Source organism: Loxodonta africana, chromosome 11 (genome assembly GCF_030014295.1).
Source record: "Loxodonta africana isolate mLoxAfr1 chromosome 11, mLoxAfr1.hap2, whole genome shotgun sequence".
NCBI lineage: Eukaryota > Metazoa > Chordata > Mammalia > Proboscidea > Elephantidae > Loxodonta > Loxodonta africana.
Genome location: NC_087352.1, coordinates 92,519,747 through 92,536,798, shown reverse-complemented (window position 1 = coordinate 92,536,798; position 17,052 = coordinate 92,519,747). Strand labels below are relative to the sequence as shown.

General features: G+C 39.8%; 1 protein-coding gene across 6 annotated transcripts in view; it reads right to left on the bottom strand.

Moving 5' to 3' along the window:
• EPB41L3 (erythrocyte membrane protein band 4.1 like 3) overlaps positions 1-17,052 on the bottom strand; it is a 200,321-nt gene that overhangs the window by 56,053 nt on the left and 127,216 nt on the right. For all 6 annotated transcript variants that reach the window (XM_064294669.1, XM_023543950.2, XM_023543953.2 and 3 more), the window contains exons 4-5: positions 2,323-2,427; positions 833-875 (exon numbers count right to left, since the gene is read on the bottom strand). In XM_064294669.1, coding sequence (XP_064150739.1) covers positions 833-875; positions 2,323-2,427 — 148 coding nt within the window. The remainder of the gene's footprint in view (positions 1-832; positions 876-2,322; positions 2,428-17,052) is intronic.

The following is a 17,052-nucleotide window of genomic DNA, read 5'->3' as shown; positions in this document are numbered from 1 at the left end:
ATACTGCCAAATCGCCCTCTTAAAGGGTTACATCACTTCTACCAACTGTATACATTATAGTTGCCAACGCAGAATATCATTAAACTTTTTAAATCCTGGCTAATACAAATATGTGGAAAATGCCTTTTTAATTTGCACTCAATTATTGGCAAGATTTAGCAACTTGTTACATATTTATTAGCTACTTATATTTCAATTTTATGAGGTCCTCACACAATTGTTTGATTCATTAGAAAATAAAATACGCATTTCTTAACCCATTTTTAGGGACCAAGAGAAGAGGTTGTCACAAGACAGTAAATTTCAATCTGATTTGCTATTTCATTTCTGAACTATCAAATGACTATTTCCTTTAGCTTGATTTTTGTGGCAGTTAGGTTCAGGATATCATTAGTAAATAAGTTTGGAAATTTTAATTGGCTAATTGCCATTTGTGCAAACCCTGATGGCTTAGAGTTTAGAGCTACGGCTGCTAACCTAAAGGTCGGCAGTTTACCAGGCGCTCCTTGGAAACTCAATGGGGCAGTTCTACTCTATCCTATAGGGTCGCTATGAGTGGGAAACGACTTGACGGCAATGGGTTTTTTTAAAATGCCATTTGCAGCTTCACTTGATGAAATCATGTATTTTATATCACATGGGGGAATAGGTCGAGTGTAATTCCTGGGTTGTGCTTATTAAATACGAACACTATCTGAGCTAGACCAATCTGCCAAAGATCAAATTTGAGATTTTAATCTGTCTTTCAAAAAAGTTTATAGTCACAGTAGTCAATTAGTTATATACTACCAATGTCTTCATATTTCCATTGAAAAAAAAAAACAGAACTTACTTCGAATCTGTTTTTTTATTTCCTTAGACGGGTCCAGCCAATTCTGAAAAGGAAATAACATTCTTAATTTGAATGAAAGAAGAATAAAAATTACTTCATGTTGATCAGAGATAGACATCCACTCATGTGGTCATCCCCTAACAATGATATCCACTAAGGAGCTGGTTGTTGGAGGGTCTCTGAGCAGCGGTCCTTCCCTGCCAGACACCGCAAGGCCCGGGTCCTGGTCTAAGAAAGGATAATAAGAAAACCCGTGTGTGTACCCAGTTCATGCTTGACAAAATTCTCTTCCTTTTACAACCATTGCCTTCAGGGATTCAGGCTACCACAGAAATAAAAAATTCGAGGATGATTCTATGTTCATACATGTTATCAGAATAAGTTAAAGATATATGTAACTTGACACACTGATGTCCTGGCCATTTGGTCCCATGTCAGTGGCTCCTGTAACTGCAGGTTCTCACGCACCCACTCATCTGGAAAACTTCCCTCATAAATGAATGCTTGCTTGAGATTTGTGATTTTTCTTACCTGGAGAATCAGATGCTTAATCATAAAGTTAGAAATGGTCCCCTGAATTCAGCTGGCATTAAGTATGACTTATTCCACAATACCAAAACAAGTAACCTATGAAAAAGATTTCTGTGACTCCATTTCCACCACCAACACAATGGAAACATACTTTATTTTTCAGGTAGTTACAGGGATTAGTGAGGCAGAGCCCTGAGTGCCTGCATTCGTGACTCAGGCATTACAGTCAACTATATTACACACTAAATGCCCACTGAATGCAGCAGACATATTTAAGTCAGCTAATGACCCATTCATCCCATCTACTGATTTGGAAAGGATATGAAAGCATAATGACATGAATTAAAAATAGGATAGCAGCCCCAATCTTCAACTGCCCTAACAATTTATGTCACAACCCTGATATCCTCATAGAATTTTGGGATATGAACCTGTTTTCTACGTATGTACCAATGTATTGATTCTCATTGGCTCCAATAATCTGGTGTAATATGTCATAAAAAAAGCATCACATAACATGCTTCTCTGGAATAATAAATCACTAAAAACATGAAAAACAGAACAGCTGACTTACCGCTTCTAGAATAATTAAGATTTAAAAAAAAAAAAAACTCGTTGCCATTGACTCATAGTAACCCTATAGGATAGAGTAGAACTGCCCCATAGGATTTCCAAGGAGTGGCTGATGGATTCAAACTGCTGACCTTCTGGTTAGCAGCTGAGCTCTTAATCACTGTGCCACCAGGGCTTTCTTTAATCTTAATCAAGATTAAAGAAAGCTCTAAATAATTTCCTTCACAAGGAAGTAAGGTGATGAACAGCACTTAGGGATTCAAAGTAGAAAGTGCAGGGACGGAGGGAAAATGGAAAAAAATGATCCACCTGTTTAGTTTTAGCTCACCTGTGCACAGTAACAAGCAGCTCAATCCATCTTATTTTGTATTGCTTTTATCTCTCACCTTTTGGTTTTCAGCATCTCGATATGTAAGCCCAAAGTAGTCCTTTTCTAGCAGGTTCAGGTGTTCACATACTTTATCAAACAGCACTTGACCTCTAGAGCGCTTCTACAGAAAACAAGACGGGAAAACAAATCAACACACAAAAAGTTCTGTCAACTGCCAGGAATAGAACTGCATACAATGTTAAATACCATTTGCTGTGACTGTTCAGGAAGCCAGCGACAAGTGTGATGACTTTACCATCTCATGTTTATCTAATAGAAAAGCTCAACAGAGTGGACCTAAACCTACAGAGGGGGTTTGTACCTGGGTGGTAGAAACAGTTAACGTGCTCAGCTGGAGGTTTGAGTACACTCAAAGGTACCTCAGAAGAAAGGCCTGGAGATCTACTTCTAAAAAATCAGCCGCTAAAAACCCTAGGGAGCACAACTGTACTCTGACATACATGGGGTCGCCATCAGTCAAAACCCACTTGATGGCAATGCGTTTGGTTTTTTGTTTGTTTAGCTTGGGAAAGTGATGTGAGGCCTGGAAGCCTCAAACATATTGTAAAATACAAAAATCCTGACAGTGAAAGAGAGTACAAAGCCCTGATGAAACTCACGTTTTAGGATGTCCTCGCTCAATTCACCATATTATAAGATTGTTAGCCTGAGAAGAATTAACTCTATTCCTTGAATTAGGCAGATTGTCACTTAAAACTTTCCATTCCAATCCTTACTTAGAAGTTCTAGCTATGAGTCACTTTCTAAAGCCTGTAAACTAGCCTCATTAGATATTTGTTTTTTAAAGTTTCTCATGAATTTCAGTTTTGTATTACAGTTTTCAACGTTCTCTTATTTTAGAGCAAATCTTCCTAATTAAAGGCAACAAAACCTTTATTAAGTTTAAAGGAGATTTTATCATATATAAATATAACATATAAATAAACGTGCTTTATCTTTGACCAGGGAGCCCTGGTCATGCAATGGTTAAGTGCTTGGCTAGTAACTGAAAGGTTGGCAGTTCAAACCCACCCACCACTCCGTGACAGCAATGGCCTGGAGACTGTTCCTGCAAAGACTTGAGCCTAGGAAACCCTATGGGGCAGTTCTACTCTGCCCTATAGTGTTGCTATAAGTCTGAATCTACTCAACAGCACACGAACATGTCTTTGACCATAAAGCAATCATATGGAGAAAGAAAAAAGGCAGTCAAGTGGGGAAAATCATCCATCAGCCTAACGTATTATAATATTTTTATAAGTCCAAGTTATATTTTTCTAATTGGAAGATCAATTTTCATTAGAATCCTTTGGTAAAGATGAGCTTCACTAACATGAAACTGACCACATTGTACCATATTTTCATCTACTCCTTTTAAGGTCTTAAAACACGGCCTTGGAGTCTGCGGTGGATTAACTAGCAATAACTAAGCTAAATTACTTTCACTTGTTGGCACTAACATTTCACATCTAATGTATTAAGTATCTCTGCCTTTAAGATTTAATGTAATAAAGACATACGAGGAAATGACAAACTATCTCTGCCTAAATAATAAGCATTTTAAAGACTATATGTGGTTGTGTATTACTGTGCAACCACTAATTATACTGCAATTTAATTAATTGCTCAGTTCCTTCAAGCGTGACTATTTAGTAAAAAAGATATTTATGATACAAAAGTAAAGACTAAATTCTATCCAGTTAAATCAATGATGGTCTTGAAAAAACAGTTCAGTAAAGGAAGAAAATAAATTAATGTTAGTAAAACTACATAATAACATTGCTTACTGGATATGAATAAATGATATGACTATGAAATGCCGCTTGTTGGCTTAAGTCTTTTATTTATTAATAACTGCATATTATTTCTAAATAAAGCTTGGTAAATTATGAAGTTTTCATTAAAAAAAATTGGTTCTCCTGATGTGCATATTTGGTGTTATCTCTAGTTTACAAATAAGAGCACACAGGTTCAGAGAATTTAGATGCAAATGGCAGTATTATGTAATGATTATGAGCAGAAAGAAGAAACACTGGTAGTTGGAAAATACAGCCTTGGTGTTAGAAACAATGCTGGAGATCGAATGATAGAATTTTGCAAGACCAACGACTTCTTCATTGCAAATACCTTCTTTAACCAACATAAACGGTGACTATTTTATACACACGGACCTCGCCAGATGGAACACACAGAAATCAAATCAACTACATCTGTGGAAAGAGACGATGGAAAAGCTCAATATCATCAGTCAGGACAAGGCCAGGGCCCAACTGTGGAAGAGACCATCAATTGCTCACATGCAAGTTCAAGCTGAAAATGAAGAAAATCAGAGTAAGTCCGCGAGAGCCAAAATATGACCTTGAGTATATCCCACCTGAATTTAGAGACCATCTGAAGAAGAGATATGACGTATTGAACACCAGTGACTGAAGATCAGATGAGTTGTGGCATGACATCAAGGATATCATCCATGAAGAAAGCAAAAGGTCACTGAAAAGACAGGAAAGAAAGAAAAGACCAAGACGGATGTCAGAGGAGACTCTGAAACTTGCTCTCAAACATCGAGCAGCTAAAGCAAAAGGAAGAATCGATGAAGTACATGAACTGAACAGAAGATTTCAAAGGTCAGCTCGACAAGACAAAGTAAAGTATGATAATGACATGTGCAAACAGCTGGTGATGGAAAACCAAAAGGGAAGAACACACTCGGCATTTCTCAAGCTGAAAGAACTGAAGAAAAAATTCAAGCCTCGAGTTGCAATAGTGAAGGATTCTATGGGGGAAAATATTAAATGATGCAGGAAGCACCAAAAGAAGATGGAAGGAATGCACAGAGTCATTATACCAAAAAGAATTAGTTGATGTTCAACCATTTCAAAAGGTGGCATATGATCAGGAACCGATGGTACTGAAGGAAGAAGTCCAAGCTGCTCTGAAGGCACTGGTGAAAAACAAGGCTCCAGGACTTGATGGAATATCGATTGAGATGTTTCAACAAACAAGTGCAGCACTGGAGGTGCTCACTCATCTATGCCAAGAAATATGGAAGACAGCTTCCTGGCCAACTGACTGGAAGAGACATGTATTTATGCCTATTCGCAAGAAAGCTGATCCAACCGAATATGGAAATTATAGAACAATATCATTAATATCACACACAAGCAAAATTTTGCTGAAGATCACTCAAAAACGGCTGCAGCAGTATATCAACAGGGAACTGCCAGAAATTCAGGCCGGTTTCAGAAGAGGACATGGAACCAGGGATATCACTGCTGATGTCAGATGGAACCTGGCAGAAAGCAGAGAATACCAGAAGGATATTTACCTGTGTTTAATTGACTATGCAAAGGCATCTGACTGTGTGGATCATAACAAATTATGCATAATATTATGAAGAATGGAAATTCCAAAACACTTAATTGTGCTCATGAGGAACCTTTACATAGATCAAGAGGCAGTTGTTCAGACAGAACAAGGGAATACCGATTGGTTTGAAGTCAGGAAGGTGTGCGTCAGGGTTGTATTCTTTCACCTTCAATCTGTATGCTGAACAAATAATATGAGAAGTTGGACTATATAAAGAAGAACGGGGCATCAGGATTGGACAAAGACTCATTAACAACCTGTGTTATGCAGATGACACAACCTTGCTTGCTGAAAGTGAAGAGGACTTGAAGCACTTACTAATTAAGATCAAAGACCACAGCCTTCAGTATGGATTGCACCTCAACATAAGGAAAACAAAAATCCTCACAACTGGACCAACGAGCAACATCATGATAAATGGAGAAAAGACTGAAGTTGTCAAGGATTTTGTTTCACTTGGAACCACAATCAACAGCCATGGAAGCAGCAGTCAAGAAATCAAAAGACGCATTGCATTGGGTAAATTTTGCTGCAAAGGACCTCTTCAAAAGTGTTGAAGAGCAAACACGTCACCTTGAAGACTAAGGTGCCCCTGACCCAAGCACGAAAATGGTATTTTCAATCGCATCATATGCACATGAAAGCTGGACAATGAATAAGGAAGACCAATGAAGAATTGACGCCTTTAAATTGTGGTGTTGGCAAAGAATATTGAATATATTGTGGACTGCCAAAAGAACGAACAAATCTGTCTTGGAAGAAGTACAGCCAGAATGCTCTTTAGAAGCAAGGATGGTGAGACTGCGTCTTACATACTTTGGACATGTTGTCAGAAGTGATCAGTCCCTGGAGAAGGACACCATGCTTGCCAGAGTACAGGGTCAGCGGAAATAAGGAAGACTCTCAATGAGGTGGATTGACACAGTGGCTGCAACAATGAGGTCAAGCCTAACAACGATTTTAAGGATGGCTCAGGACCGAGCACTGTTTCGTTCTGTTGTGCATAGGGTCGCTATGAGTTGGTACCGACTCTATGGCACCTAACAACAACAACATGAACAGTGGCTTCAGAAGTGGGTAAACCTGGTTTGATTCTCATTTCATGTCCCTTCCAGGTATGTGAAACTTCGTTTTTCCCTCTGTAAAATGGGTGAATGGTTTCTAAATAGAAATTGTTTGGGAAAGCAGTATGATGATTTGAAGCCTCAAAAACAGATACCACCTACTGCTTCAGAATGACTGACATTAAATAACACATGAAAACTCAGACAAGTGGGAGCACATACCAAGCATTCGACAAGTGACAGCCATTATTATAGCACAAGTATCTGACAAATGGCAGAATACCTAGTGTAGAATTTAATCATACATCTCTTCCCTTGGAGCACCTATACACCTTCCAGTGGTACCACAAGCAGCTTCAGTGTTAACATGTCCTGCTGTCTCTTTAGACATCTATTTTCTGCTTATTACCTAATTAAAATTTTTTTTTTTTACCTAATTGCTTAAAAAAAAAAAATTTTTTTTTTTTAAAAAAAAATTGCTTTAGCTACACTATATTATTTACACATACACACAAAACACACAAATACACAATGCTGTCTGGCCAAGTACTTTCTCAATGAATAAACAAAACAAAAACGTTACAAGGTTTCTCTCCCCTAACTGCGTCCCACAACTCTGACCGACAGACCACAGCCAGCCCCTCCGTGGAGGGACAGACAGCCTTGGTCACTCTTTACCTTGGCTGTCTTGAGCTGCTGCATCCCTCTGTTTGCCTAGTGGTGGCAAGGATACCTCAGGCAGACTGCCACCCGAACTGGCTCCTCACTTCTCCAGCTTTTCACAAGTTACCTTTTATAAATGACCCTGAACTTTCACTACAGTAGTCCAGATCTACAGCGTATTTTAAACACTGTGACTACTACAGTTTCTTTTGTTTTTGGCCCTAAGTACTTAGATCAGTTGTCTATAATCTACTGTCAGTGGTTTATGGAAACAACGAAATTCCTACCTCCTAAATATCAGCACAGCCACTAGGTAGTGGATGACTTTGGTAATGTCTTTAGATTTTGGGGGCCTCCATTTCCTCGTTCCTCAGGAAGGATTTAAAGCCATGGATCAAAGTGATTACAGGCTTGAGGGTGTAACTAGGCTCCCTCGTGGATATGGCAAACGTTACGAATGAATTATCACTCTCTCTGTTGGAGCCCAAATGGGGCTTCAGTTCCCTTCTGCACACAGCAATGAGCAAAGTGAGCCATTGATGGAGATGGAACATGATGTGACATATTTTTCAACCCTGGACTGGATCACCTCTTAGATCTCTACAAAATTTCTGGTTCTTTGGAACTCAGATGTTTTTTTCCCTACCACATTATTCAAATTTTCAATTCAATTATTTCTATTTGTCGACATCTGCATGTATCTTTAGGTGATAACATTTAATACATAACTAAAGCTCAACAATTGGAATGGAAATGATAGAGAAATTACATTAAGTCGTACGGTTACCAAAGACATGATGTTTATTAAGTGATCAAATCTAGGTGCCTTACTGCCAATGGCTGTGGTTACTCACAGCCATTTGTGAGTCGAGAATTGACTTGTTGTTGTTAGCTGCCTTCAGGTAGATTCTGACTCCTGGCAAGTCCATATATGTCAGGGTAGAACTGTGCTCCATGGGGTTTCTGATGGCTGATTTTCTGGAGTTAGATCACCAGGCCTTCCTTCTGAGGAGTCTCTGGGCGGACTCAACTCAACAACCTTTCTATCAGTAGCTGAGCACGTTAAGTGTCTGCACCACTTACGACTCCTACTTTAACCTTAGTATATGAAAACCAAGCTTTTATTAACACTAGACATTTCAGAAAAATTAAAACTTTACTCACAACACATAGCAATAAGAAAACTATTATAGAAAAAAAACTGCCATCTTCCTCCACCCCACGTACACACACCCAGGAACCTCAAGTCTGAAGTGCCTAAGAGCTAAGCCAAGATGATCTGGGCAATAGATCCATGTGACTTCTCTTGAGCTACATTGAGCAACCAGGCAATCCAAACCAGACATAACCGAAATGATGCATTAGCTAAGGCTCAGAGGCTTATTTTTTTCACCAAATTCAAAAGGATAGGCCCACCATCACCACTCAAATACAGCATTCATGAAATTTCCCACAAGGGTCATTCAGGAAGCTTTTTACAATAATTTATGTAAAACACTGGTTATCAAGGTATGGCTCACCAACCAAATCGCCTGGAAACTTCTTGGAAGAGAAAATTCCCAGGCCTCACCCCAGATCTATGGAATCAAAACCTCTAGGGGTGGGCCCAGAAATCTGTACCTTAAGAAGCCCTCAGGTGATTCATATTTGCACTCAGGTTCCAGAACCTGTGATGCAAAAGAATCACAATCTACAGAGTTGATAAAGTTTGTTTTAAAATTGTTATTTTTATTTATGACTTCAGAGGAGCAATTTTTTAAAATTATTTTTAAAACTTTTAGAACGGGAGATTTCAAACATGTATAAAAATAGACAGGATAACATAATGAAACTGCAAAAACTCACCACCCCTTTTCAACAACTGCCATCTCAGAATCACAACCCTGCTGCACCTACAGTTACACTCAACTGCTTTTCCTCCTGGTTATTCTGAAGTATCTCAGAAGTGAAGAAATTTATGCATATGTATAAACAATTGTTTTATTATAATTTAAAAAATATTTTACATTTTTATTATTTATTTTTATAAATGAAAATTATATATATATATACATATAAATTATTTACCTGTGACATATATATATGCTTGCGTGCGCACGCACACACACACACACACACACACATTCCTGGCATAGTAGGCCATATGATTGTCCAATTCTAAATGTTCGTATCAGCTGACTAACGTCTGCTGTTGTTGTTGGGTGCCATCAAGTTGATTCCAACTCATTGTGATCCTATAGGAAAGAGTAGAGCTGCCTCATAGGGTTTCTAAGGAGTGGTTGGTAGATTTAAACCACTGACCTTTTAGTTAACAGTGGAGCTCTTAACCACTGTGCCACTAGGACTTCTACTAATGCCTAGGATACTGAAATTTATACATTCCGTTTCACTTCTGACAACTTCCAATTTTCCTACAGTCATACTTTACACATTCCATTGTGTGTTTGATCAACTTCAGACGGCAGATACTGGTAAAAATCTTCAATTTCTTCATCTTTGGCATTAGTGATTGGTGCATAAATTTTGAATAGTAGTTGTATTAACTGGTCTTCCTTGTAGGCTATGACGGTTAAGATTGTGTGTCAACTTGTCTGGGCCATGATTCTCAGTGTTTTGGCAGTTGTATAATGCTGTGGTCACTTCCATGCTGAGATGTGATATGTGATCACCCCCATGATGGGATCTGCTGTGAGTGGTACTGATGCAGGTTGGGCCTGTAGCAGCTCACTGCCCCCTCAGCCTTCATCTCTCGGCCCTCTGTCACCTAGTCCTTGCTGCTCTTCTTGCCAGGGCTTTTGCTTGTTCAGGATCCTGCAGCTGGCTCCTGTTCGTCTGACCTCCAGTTCTTGGGACTTAAGCTAGCAGTTTACTGGCAGTCTTGCCTCTAGATCTTGAGATTCCTCAGTCTTCACAGCCTGCAACAGCACTGCTCTCCGATCTGCGGATCCTGGGTTCTCCAGCTCCTGGGGCTGCATGAATCAGCAGAAGCCTGCAACAGCCCTGTTTTCCATTCTGCCGACCTTGGGTTCGCCAGCCCCTGCAGCTACCTGAATCAGAAGGAGCCTCTCTCCTGCCCTACAGACTTGGGACACTGCAGCCTTGAAAAACTGCATGAGCCATTCCTTGATGTAAATCTCTCTCTCTCTCTCTATACACACCACCCATGCATTTGTCACTCTGTCGTACTGTGGGGGCTTGTGTGCTGCTGTGATGCCACAAGCTATGCCACCAGTATTCAAATACTAGCAGGGTCACCCATGGCGGACAGATTTCAGCTGAGCATCCAGACTAAGACAGACTAAGAAGACCCGGCAGTCTACTTCTGAAAAGAATTAGCCAGCGAAACCTTTATGAATAGCAGCAGAACATTGCCTGATACAGTGCCGGAGGATGAGCCCCCCAGGCTGGGAGTAACTCAAAATACGACTGGGGAAGAGCTGCCTTCTCAAAGGCAGAGTCGACCTTAATGACGTGGATAGAGTCAAGCTTTCAGGACCTTCATTTGCTGATGTGGCATGACTCAAAATGAGAAGAAACAGCTACAAACATCCATTAGTAATCGGAACATAGAATGTATGAAGTATGAATCTAGGAAAATTGGAAATCGTCAAAAATGAACTGGAAGACACAAAAATTGATATCCTAGGTATTTTAGTTAGCTGAAATGGACTGGTATAGGTCATTTTGAATTGGACAATCAAATGGTCTACTATGCTAGGAATGACAACTTTAAGAGGGAAATGATGTCAAAAAGAACATTTCAAGATCCATCATGAAACACAACACTGTCAGTGATAGGATAATATACATACGCTTACAAGGAAGACCAGTTAATACGACTATTATTCAAAATTACCCACCAACCACTAAGGCCAATGATGAAGAAAATTGAACATTTTTACCAACTTCCGCAGTCTGAAATTGATCGAACATGCAATCAGGATGCACTGATAATTACTGGTGATTGGAATGCGAAAGTTGGAAACAAAGATGAAGATCCGTAGTTGAAAATATGGTCTTGGTGACAGAAACGATGCCAGAGGCTGCATGATTGAATTTTGCAAGACCAATGACTTCATTGCAAATACCTTTTTTCACCAACATGAATGGTGACTATACACATGGACCTCACCAGATGGAATGCACAGGAGATGACAGAGAAGCTCAATAGTCAGAACAGGCCAGGGGCCAACTGTGGAACAGACCATCAAGTAAGTTCAAGCTAAAACCGAAGAAAATTAGGACAAGTCCATGAGTGCCAAAGAGAGCCAAAGTACGACCTTGAGTATATCCCACCTGAATTTAGACACTATCTCAAGAATAGATCTGAAGTGCTGAACACTAATGACTGAAGACCAGACAAGTTGTGAGAAGGACATCATCCATGAAGAAAGAAAGAGGTCACTGAAAAGACAGGAAAGAAAGAAAAGACCAAAATGGATGTCAGAAGGGACTCTGAAACTTGGTCTTGAACATAGAACAGCTAAAGCAAAAGGAAGAAATGATGAAGTAAAAGAACTGAAAAGAAGATTTCGAAGGGCAGCCTGAGAAGACAAAGTATTGTGATGACATGTGCAAAGACCTGGAGATAGAAAACCACAAGGGAAGAACACGCTTGGCGTTTCTCAAGCTGAAAGAAATGATGAAAAAATTCAAGCCTCGAGTTGCAATAGTGAAGAATTCCATAGGGAAAATATTAAATAATGCAGGAAACATCAAAAGAAGATGGAAGGAAGAACTGGTTGACGTTCAACCACTTCAAGAGGTAACATGATTGTCAAGGACTACATTTTACTTGGATCCACAATCAACAGCCATGGAAGCAGCAGTCAAGAAATCAAAAGGCGCGTTACGTTGGGCAAATCAGCTACAAAAGACCTCGTTAAAGTGTTGAAAAGCAAAGATGTCACCTTGAGGACTAAGGTGTGCCTGACCCAAGCCATGGCATTTTTAATCATCTCATATGCATGCGAAAACTGGACAATGAATACGGAAGACCAAAGAAGAACTGACAAAAAGTATGCAGTTTGAATCCACCAGGTGCTCCTTGGAAGCCCTCTGTCCTATAGGGTTGCTATGAGTCACAATTAACTTGATGGCAAAACACAAGTAGGTGTTATCCATGCTGATGGTCTTAGTGTCTTGGTGGGGGCATCTTTCCTTCAGCTCCTGCCCAGAGCCAATTTCCAACTGCTCTGCACAAGCACCATGTGAAGAGTGGCTTCATTATTTCTTTGACTGGGACACTGCTCTCCCATGTCACCAAGATGACAAGCATTATCTTGACTCTGCTCTCTCCTTTTCCCGCACTGCAGTTTTACCATGGAGGACTCATTCTACTTTGGCAGTAATTGTTAAGCTTTTGTTCCTACCCTAATTCAGGCCCTCTTTATATTTTGTCTTCTAAGAGATTCCCCCAACTAACTGTGTCCTAATCTACCCTAGTCACAACAGCCAAACTTTGGAATAGAAACTTAATTGCCTTGCTAAAAAACTCCCCATGGCACCTTGCTGCCTCCTGAGTTAGGCATGATACTCTCAACATGGCAATGAAGGATTACCAACAATGAAGCCTTCACCTGATATATCTATACTGACACCTAGACCATGCCCTATGACAACTACACTCTGTGCTGGAACAATTCCCTGAAAAGGCAGAACTTCCCTCTGTTTCTGCTCAGGTAGTTGTGTTCTATCTGAAATGCTCTGCCTTGCCTGTGGCCTGTCAAGTCCTCTCATCCTTCAAGACCTTTCGTGAGTGTCACTTCTTTAAGGATTTCCTGTCCTCCCAGCCAAATGTGACTTCACCGTCCTTTGAGCACTGGAGCCCTTGATACCAGGACGAGGACACTTACATATTCTTCCTGTATCACAGCCATCTCTGTGCATCACCTCATAGTCCTCCTGACTGCAGACACACAGGGACTGGTACTGTGGCCCCTATATTTTATCTCTTATATGGCCTCATATTTGGTCAAGTGCTATTAAGAGATTAAAAAGGTAACTTGATGAGCTTCGTATAAAAATTTTCTTATTCTTAACCAATGCCACAGAAGCAATATTTTAAACTAATGGTTTTAAACTGTGGATTTGGAAGCAATTAAAAAATGCCAATGTCCAGGCCCTACCTCAGGCATTTCTACAGCAGACTGTGGGAGTCAAAGTGACAATTTCTGGAGTTGTGCCCAAGGCTTCTGCATTTTTTTTAAGTTCCCCAGGTAGATTCATAAAAGCACGGGTGAAAGGCACACTTTAAGCTAAATTATGTTTTTAAGTTAAGATATTTAAATATGAACGCTAAAGTAATGCACTTTTTTTTTTTTTTTAAAGTAAATTTGCAATGTTTTCAGGTTTAGTTTAGAACTGATCCAGTTCCTTTCAGGCTTCTTACACCAACACTCATTTACCCACATATACATACTTGTTTAAAAGCTGAAGACATCCTTTTCAATAAATTTTTGTGGGAAATGCTCAAGAAATGATAAATCAGCCAAATTCTAAAATAAAATAATTCGAATGAGAATAAACCACCAAACACTGAGGAAAAAAAAAAAAAGAAACCTAGCTCACATTTAAAGCTATGAATAAAACATGAATTAGAAATGTTTTGACATTGAGAGTTTTAATATGTTAGCCTTTGTATATCTGGAGCCCTGGTGGCACAGTGGTTAAGAGCTCAGCTGCTAACCAAAAGGTTGGTAGTTTGAATCCACCATGCGCTCCTTGAAAATCCTATGGAGCAGTTCTACTCGGTCTTACAGGGTCACTATGAGTCAGAATCAACTCAACGGCAACGGGTTTTTCTGTATAGCTACAATAGAAACTTTTACTCAAGATTCTGCCATGTTACTAAGCAATGACGCCAGGTAGGTTAATAAAAGCTTTGCTCTTTGTTTATAGGGCAGATGTGTTACCGGCTTCCCTAGCAGGTATCTGAGGCGACTGCAAGGAATACAGCCTTGGGCCCAGAGAGGGATGACATGAGGGAGATGCCTGGGACCTAATGCGAGGAATACAGCCTTGGGCCCAGGAGGGATGAGATGAGGGAGATGCCTGGGACCTACAGCACACAGGGCTTCCATGAAATGTGCAAAATTTCCACACACAAGTCCCTCAAAATCACTTCGTAAGTTTGTGCTGTAAAACAAGGAGTGCAAAAGCAGGAAACACAAATTGCGCTCAATCTCAGCACAAGGCTATAATAGAATTACCTTTTTCCTTCAATCTCACAAGACTATGAATCAGCCTGAGTAAAGCTCTCTTTGGGCAAAGTTGAAAAGGTGAAATTAGAGAAATTTTTCAAGTCAAATATAATCTTTTATCCTTAGAAGATGGGGTACAGTTCTTCTCTCTCCCAAGCTGCACAATCATGAAGAAAATGAGAAAGAGCAAGTTGCTTTGCTCAAGAACTTGAGCTAATCAGCAGTTGCTCCTGCTTAGGAAGGGAAGGGGAACAAGACTAAAATGCCACCAGGCCAAGCACATATGCTAAGGCTCCTCAGAGATGTATGCCTGCATTTCTTTAAACTATCGCATAGAAGAAAGAAAAAAGAAGCCTTGTTATATTGACTTAGGCTTAAACTACTCATGTTAATATAAGAAAATATTTTAGAGCTATGATAATCAAGAACTTTCAGGAAGATGGACACTTTAGTACCCTTTTATCACAGAGTGCCAACACGGTTAAGTACTTTATTCTTCCTTTCACATATTGTCCTCAGACAGACCCCTGATTTTCTTCTGGATATTCTTCCATGTGTTGTAGTATTCTGCGAAGTTGTATTTTTGCTCGGAGGACAGCAAACTGTTCAGCCTTTTTAGTGCCCTTGATAGTGTCCAGAACACAGAAAGCACTCAACATATGTGCCTACCATGTGCTACTGGCATGAACTCAAAAAGGCATTTTCACATTATCTTAATCTTGAAACAAAATGCCATCTTCTTTTTATTTTTTTTCATGCTATCCTCCTCAACTGCATTTTTCCTTACTAAATTCTATTCCATTTCCCTCATTTCTGAAGAACAATCAAAAGTCTCTATTTCTAAAATGATCTGTACCACCACTTCACCCAAGTACAGGAGCACAGGAAAAGCTCACCGAACTCTCTAGGTCAGTGCCTGAGCCCAAATCACACACCTGGACTCTGGGTAAATCATCTTTTCTTGGGCTTGCTTCCTTTATTAGATTCTTGATAAAAAAAATATAGTCTGCTCTTAAATTTCAATGGAGAGGTTTTTTTGTTTTGTTTTTGTGTGTGTGTGTGTGTTTTTTATTCACACTGAGAAAATATTAAGGTTCACACCCAAATGGTATCTGATACGTGAAACAATTCATAAACCTTTTCAAGAGAGCTACAGCCTGGAAGTTCTAGGAAGCAAGACAGGGCACAAGTGGCCTTACAGGTATCTAATTCCTGTCTCAGGTGTACATTCAATGACAAATTTAATAAGTAGAGTTGTTGTTAGCTGCTGTCGAGTCGGCCTCCCCATGGTGACCCCATGTACAACACAAAGAAATGCAGTTTCGGATTGGTTCATTGTGATCCACAGGGTTTTCACTGGCTGATTTTTGGACGTAGATCACCAGACCTTTCTTCCTCGTCTGTCTTAGTCTGGAAGCTCTGATGAAACCTGTTCAGCATCACAGCAACACACAAGCCTCTGCTGACAAATCGACGGCTACACACGAGGTGCACTGGCTGCGAATTGAACGGACCTGGGTCTCTAACACGCAAAGTGAGAATCCTACCACCAAGCCACAAATGCCTCAGAGTAAGTATAGCAGAAAGTCCTTTATCCATATCACTGCTGCCAGAGTCCATTCCCAGAGGGCAGGACTTGATATGCCTGCCCAGGTGGCTCCTCCGCTCGACAGGGTCTTCCCGCCTAGGTACTAATCCCCAGTGTGGTCTGGGCAGCATATCTGTAGAGGGTTGACATCAGGGGCAGAGATCAAATTTTCTCTCTCTAGGTGCTACTTATACTGCTAGCCTTTCTTGAAATTCATGAGCAATCAGCTTTTCAGAAAACCAAGATGGTTACTTCTTTCAAACACTATCAATCAATCGATAATTATTCTACCATGCTCTCAACCAAGTTAGCAATGATTATCTGGGGGTACTCTGTTAAAGGAGGAACAGGCTACTATTTCCTAGTCTTGATAAGGTTTTAAACACAATAGTGAACATAGGTGATTTATTTCCACATCTAAACTATCTAGAGACTGGAATTCACCTAGCATTATTTAAACACCTTTTAAAATGGATATTCTTAGGTATTCAAGTTTGCTTTCCCACCATTCTATTACAAGTGGGGTATATCAGACAGTTCCATGGCTGGGTCCTGGCTCTACTTTGTGAAATCAGACAAGTTATTTAACTTTGCTGAGCTTTACAGCCTTGATTATAAAATGGAAACAATACTGGCACTTACTTATAGAGCTGTTGTATTAAGTAAGGTAAAACACCAGAGAGCATATTGCCTAGCTCATGGGAAACAATAAGCACTAAATGCTGGTGGCTATTATTACGGCCTTTTGACAAGGAGCCCAATACATTTAGAGTCTGTAATGCTAAAATTTACTATGTATTTCTTCTGCAATGAAATAAAAAAAAAAAAAAAAGTCATATCACTCTTGTGAGAAAAAAATCCCT